Below are 6,089 nucleotides of genomic sequence, written 5' to 3' on the forward strand. Positions count from 1 at the left end.
CTGTCTCTCTCTCTGTCTCTGTCTCTGTGGTCTCACCTGTCTCTGTGGTCTCATCTGTCTCTGTCTCTGGGGTCTCACCTGTCTCTCTCTAAGTCTCTGTCTCACCTGTCTCTGTGGTCTCACCTGTCTCTCTCTCTGTCTCTGTCTCTGTGGTCTCACCTGTCTCTGTGGTCTCACCTGTCTCTCTCTCTGTCTCTGTGGTCTCACCTGTCTCTGTGGTCTCACCTGTCTCTCTCTCTGTCTCTGTGGTCTCACCTGTCTCTGTCTCTGGGGTCTCACCTGTCTCTCTCTAAGTCTCTGTCTCACCTGTCTCTCTCTCTGTCTCTGTCTCTGGGGTCTCACCTGTCTCTCTCTAAGTCTCTGTCTCACCTGTCTCTCTCTCTGTCTCTGTCTCTGTGGTCTCACCTGTCTCTGTGGTCTCATCTGTCTCTGTCTCTGCGGTCTCACCTGTCTCTCTCTAAGTCTCTGTCTCACCTGTCTCTGTGGTCTCACCTGTCTCTCTCTCTGTCTCTGTCTCTGTGGTCTCACCTGTCTCTGTGGTCTCACCTGTCTCTCTCTCTGTCTCTGTGGTCTCACCTGTCTCTGTGGTCTCACCTGTCTCTGTCTCTGTCTCTGTGGTCTCCTCTGTCTCTGTCTCTGGGGTCTCACCTGTCTCTCTCTAAGTCTCTGTCTCACCTGTCTCTCTCTCTGTCTCTGTGGTCTCATCTGTCATCTCTGCAGTGCCTGTCTCCGTCTCCTGTGTGGCTGAATCGTCCCGTCTTCCTCCCTCACTGGAACTACATCCCCCACAATGCCCCGGGGCAGGACCAGGATGAGGCCGGAGGCCACGTGGAGCTGATTGGTTCTCCTGTTGTGCTGCGTCCCGGTCCTGAGCAGGGATTGGCCGCTGGTCCCGGCGGAGGGGCGGAGCTTGGCGGAGCAGTCGGCGTCAGAGAGGCAGCTGGTTTACTCCTCGGCAGGTGGGTCACCTGACCTCTGACCTCTGAAATCTGTGCATTTTCTTATTTCTGACCCTTAGATTAACTAAATTTCTAATAAGTTACTAATTTTCTAAAGTTTGCTGCAGTGTCTCAACCTCTTTTTGTAATGTCCCGCCTCCTCCTGGCTGTGATTGGTCGCACACGGCAGGTGTTTGATAAATGGCTTTTAAAACACATGAGGAGACGATTTCTTTCCATTTCTGATCATTTTGGTGATTTGTTTTTTGGCGTTTGTTAAAACCTCTTTGGGGGGCGCCAAAAATATGCTCTATGCAGGAAAAACCCTGGTTCATGAGCAGAGATAAATAACTGAAACCTGGTTAAGGGACTCTAGAAATGATCACTTTGCTCACGCTCCTCTGAGACGACTGAAGACACACAGTAAAATAATCCTATTGCTCTCACGCTGGGACAGAAACCCGTCCAGCCCCAGGAGACAACAACATTTAATTCACTGCTCTGGAACATAAAGCTCTGAGTAAAATAATGAAAACTATAAACTACTAAAGAAATATTTTAATCTACAGTTTGTTGGAAGAGGTGAAAACATCTTGCTTTTATAACAGGTCAGCTCTCAGCTGCGCGTTAGATTCTGTTTAAATCAGAAAACTTTGGCTGCCGGAGTCTTTGTGAAAACTGCTGAAGTTTAACTAAGAAACGTGTCCTTTAGAAAGTTTGCTGTCTGTCTTTCTCCAAGGATTAGTCTGAATGTGTGCTTCTCCTGACGTTCTCTGTAATCTGGTGTTAATGGATTAAAGCTCTGTAGATTAAATCTCCGTAATCTGGTTTTAATAGATTAAATCTCTGTAGATACAATCTCTGTAATCTGGTGTTAATGGATTAAATCTCTGTAATCTGGTTTTAATAGATTAAATCTCTGTAGATACAATCTCTGTAATCTGGTGTTAATGGATTAAAGCTCTGTAATCTGGCGTTAATAGATTACAAAGATTTAATCTGGCGTTAATAGATTAAATCTTTGTAATCTGGCGTTAATAGATTACAAAGATTTAATCTGGCGTTAATAGATTAAATCTTTGTAATCTGGCGTTAATAGATTAAATCTTTGTAATCTGGCGTTCATAGATTAAATCTTTGTAATATGGTGTTCATAGATTAAATCTTTGTAATCTGGCGTTCATAGATTAAATATCTGTAGATTAAATCTTTGTAATCTGGCGTTCATAGTTTCAATCTTTGTAATCTGGTGTTAATAGATTCAATCTTTGTAATCTGGTGTTAATAGATTCAATCTTTGTAATCTGGTGTTAATAGATTCAATCTTTGTAATCTGGTGTTCATAGATTCAATCTTTGTAATCTGGTGTTAATAGATTCAATCTTTGTAATCTGGTGTTCATAGATTCAATCTTTGTAATCTGGTGTTCATAGATTCAATCTTTGTAATCTGGTGTTCATAGATTCAATCTTTGTAATCTGGTGTTAATAGATTCAATCTCTGTAGATTAAATCTTTGTAATCTGGCGTTCATAGATTCAGTCTTTGTAATCTGGTGTTCATAGTTTCAGTCTTTGTAATCTGGTATTCATAGATTCAATCTTTGTAATCTGGTGTTAATAGATTCAATCGTTGTAATCTGGCGTTCATAGTTTCAGTCTTTGTAATCTGGCGTTCATAGTTTCAGTCTTTGTAATCTGGTGTTCATAGATTCAATCTTTGTAATCTGGTGTTCATAGATTCAATCTTTGTAATCTTGTGTTAATAGATTCAATCGTTGTAATCTGGCGTTCATAGTTTCAATCTTTGTAATCTTGTGTTAATAGATTAAATCTCTGTAATCTGGTGTTAATAGATTAAATCTTTGTAATCTGGCGTTCATAGATTAAATCTCTGTAGATTAAATCTTTGTAATCTGGCGTTCATAGATTCAATATTTGTAATCTGGTGTTCATAGATTAAATCTTTGTAATCTGGCGTTCATAGATTAAATCTTTGTAATCTGGCGTTCATAGATTAAATCTCTGTAGATTAAATATTTGTAATCTGGCGTTCATAGATTAAATCTTTGTAATCTGGCGTTCATAGATTAAATCTCTGTAGATTAAATCTTTGTAATCTGGTGTTCATAGATTAAATCTCTGTAATCTGGTTTCCTCTGACTGGTGTCTGTAAAGCAGGGCTGGTCTGAGGAAGGTGTGGTCTCAGGACCGGCTGACATGAGGGACTCTCTTCTGGGTCTGTTATCTGGGGACGCAACGATTACAGATTTTATTTGTGCGATTACAGAGGAATTATCACAGTTTCATGATTATTAGGCGTAATGACTTTAGTTTATTTTTAATATTTAATTACATTAACAGTTATATTTCTATAATATATAGGTATTATTAATGTAAGAGCAGAATGGAAAAGGAAAATGAGGAATATTAACTTTATTTAACCCCAGGAACAAATTTAGGAGAACTGTCATTAAGTCTGAGTGAAAATTAATAACTGAAATGTTATTAATAACTGAAATGCAGTTAATTGTCAGCCTGCAGTACTGCAAGTCTGTGAGCTCCTGATGTTCTGTTTGCCAAACCGCCATGGCGTGGAACAAGCCATTAATGGGCCTGATAGAGCAGCTCTGAAAGGTTCCACCTGCTCTCTTTACGTTGCACTGAAAGCTCAACTCTCACCGCTACGACATCGTGACACATTTATATTTAATTCCCTTCAAACCTGCCGTGTTATTTAACTCAGTTATCACGTGTTACCTTTACTTTGGTGATCCTGCAGGTGCTGCATCAGGTGTAATGTAGGTATTAGCTCCTTTAGCAGGAACCTTATAACGGCATGTTTTTGAATAGCTGATCCCTCGTCTCTTCAGTAACGCCCTGGTCAGACTCTGTGTACCTGAAATGCTCCACGCTGCTGAGTTCAGCCGTCTCTTTGGTGGAAATAAAGCTTCAGTCTGGTCCCTCTGCCAGAGTTCAGCCGTCTCTTTGGTAGAAATAAAGCTTCGGTCTGGTCCCTCTGCCAGAGTTCAGCCGTCTCTTTGGTGGAAATAAAGCTTCAGTCTGGTCCCTCTGCCAGAGTTCAGCCGTCTCTTTGGTGGAAATAAAGCTTCAGTCTGGTCCCTCTGCCAGAGTTCAGCCGTCTCTTTGGTAGAAATAAAGCTTCAGTCTGGTCCCTCTGCCAGAGTTCAGCCGTCTCTTTGGTGGAAATAAAGCTTCAGTCTGGTCCCTCTGTCAGAGTTCAGCCGTCTCTTTGGTAGAAATAAAGCTTCAGTCTGGTCCCTCTGCCAGAGTTCAGCCGTCTCTTTGGTGGAAATAAAGCTTCAGTCTGGTCCCTCTGCCAGAGTTCAGCCGTCTCTTTGGTAGAAATAAAGCTTCAGTCTGGTCCCTCTGCCAGAGTTCAGCCGTCTCTTTGGTGGAAATAAAGCTTCAGTCTGGTCCCTCTGTCAGAGTTCAGCCGTCTCTTTGGTAGAAATAAAGCTTCAGTCTGGTCCCTCTGTCAGAGTTCAGCCGTCTCTTTGGTAGAAATAAAGCTTCAGTCTGGTCCCTCTGTCAGAGTTCAGCCGTCTCTTTGGTAGAAATAAAGCTTCAGTCTGGTCCCTCTGTCAGAGTTCAGCCGTCTCTTTGGTGGAAATAAAGCTTCAGTCTGGTCCCTCTGTCAGAGTTCAGCCGTCTCTTTGGTGGAAATAAAGCTTCAGTCTGGTCCCTCTGCCAGAGTTCAGCCGGTAAACAGCAGCCTCTGAACAGCAGGACTCTGAGCTCCTCTAACTCTGTTTTCGTCTCGTGCAACAGAAACACGATTAATTATCCGGGACGCTTTAAAGCGTGGTTAACAGTGAAATACTATTATCGGTGGAAACTGAAGTGGAGGGGGTCCTGGGGTCTAGATCCGAGCTGGATCAAGAAGTTCCCTGTTATCAGTGTAAATTCTGCCCCGCGCTCCTCTGTAGGAGACGTTCTCTGAATGTGTAGGACGTCTCTGCAGAGGTCTGCATGTCTCAGGGTCTCAGTGTTGTAGCTCTGAGTGGACCCAGACTTCCCTTCCACAGAGCGGCTCAGTACCACTGTCAGATGTTTCCCAGCAGAGTTTAACTGGGACACTTACAGAGCTGCTGTGTAACCGCACAGGGAGCTCTACAAGCTTTTCTTTCACTGCTTTCACTGCCGGTCTCTGTCTCTAACCTGTCTCTGTCTCTAACCTGTCTGTCTCTGTAACCTGTCTGTCTCTGTAACCTGTCTCTGTCTCTAACCTGTCCTCTGTCTCTAAACTGTCCTCTGTCTCTAACCTGTCTCTGTGTATAACCTGTCTGTCTCTCTAACCTGTCTTTTCTCTCTAACCTGTCTCTGTCTGTCTCTGTCTCTAAACTGTCCTCTGTCTCTAACCTGTCTGTCTGTCTCTGTCTCTAACCTGTCCTCTGTCTCTAAACTGTCCTCTGTCTCTAACCTGTCTCTGTGTATAACCTGTCTGTCTCTCTAACCTGTCTTTTCTCTCTAACCTGTCTCTGTCTGTCTCTGTCTCTAAACTGTCCTCTGTCTCTAACCTGTCTGTCTGTCTCTGTCTCTAACCTGTCCTCTGTCTCTAAACTGTCCTCTGTCTCTAACCTGTCTCTGTGTATAACCTGTCTGTCTCTCTAACCTGTCTTTTCTCTCTAACCTGTCTCTGTCTGTCTCTGTCTCTAAACTGTCCTCTGTCTCTAACCTGTCTGTCTGTCTCTGTCTCTAACCTGTCCTCTGTCTCTAAACTGTCCTCTGTCTCTAACCTGTCTCTGTGTATAACCTGTCTGTCTCTCTAACCTGTCTTTTCTCTCTAACCTGTCTCTGTCTGTCTCTGTCTCTAAACTGTCCTCTGTCTCTAACCTGTCTGTCTGTCTCTGTCTCTAACCTGTCCTCTGTCTCTAAACTGTCCTCTGTCTCTAACCTGTCTCTGTGTATAACCTGTCTGTCTCTCTAACCTGTCTTTTCTCTCTAACCTGTCTCTGTCTGTCTCTGTCTCTAAACTGTCCTCTGTCTCTAACCTGTCTGTCTGTCTCTGTCTCTAACCTGTCCTCTGTCTCTAAACTGTCCTCTGTCTCTAACCTGTCTCTGTGTATAACCTGTCTGTCTCTCTAACCTGTCTTTTCTCTCTAACCTGTCTCTGTCTGTCTCTGTCTCTA

The 6,089-nt window shown here is 43.3% G+C and overlaps 2 protein-coding genes across 5 annotated transcripts in view; both read left to right on the forward strand.

Moving 5' to 3' along the window:
- LOC123980308 (H-2 class II histocompatibility antigen, E-S beta chain-like) overlaps positions 1-6,089 on the forward strand; it is a 236,945-nt gene that overhangs the window by 124,111 nt on the left and 106,745 nt on the right. The window lies entirely within an intron of this gene.
- The window catches only part of ctc1 (CTS telomere maintenance complex component 1), a 30,361-nt gene that overhangs the window by 5,021 nt on the left and 19,251 nt on the right, over positions 1-6,089 (forward strand). The window contains exon 5 of the mRNA XM_046064616.1: positions 721-959. Within this exon, the coding sequence (XP_045920572.1) occupies positions 721-959 (239 nt within the window). The remainder of the gene's footprint in view (positions 1-720; positions 960-6,089) is intronic.

This window comes from Micropterus dolomieu, linkage group LG12 (assembly GCF_021292245.1).
Source record: "Micropterus dolomieu isolate WLL.071019.BEF.003 ecotype Adirondacks linkage group LG12, ASM2129224v1, whole genome shotgun sequence".
Lineage (NCBI taxonomy): Eukaryota > Metazoa > Chordata > Actinopteri > Centrarchiformes > Centrarchidae > Micropterus > Micropterus dolomieu.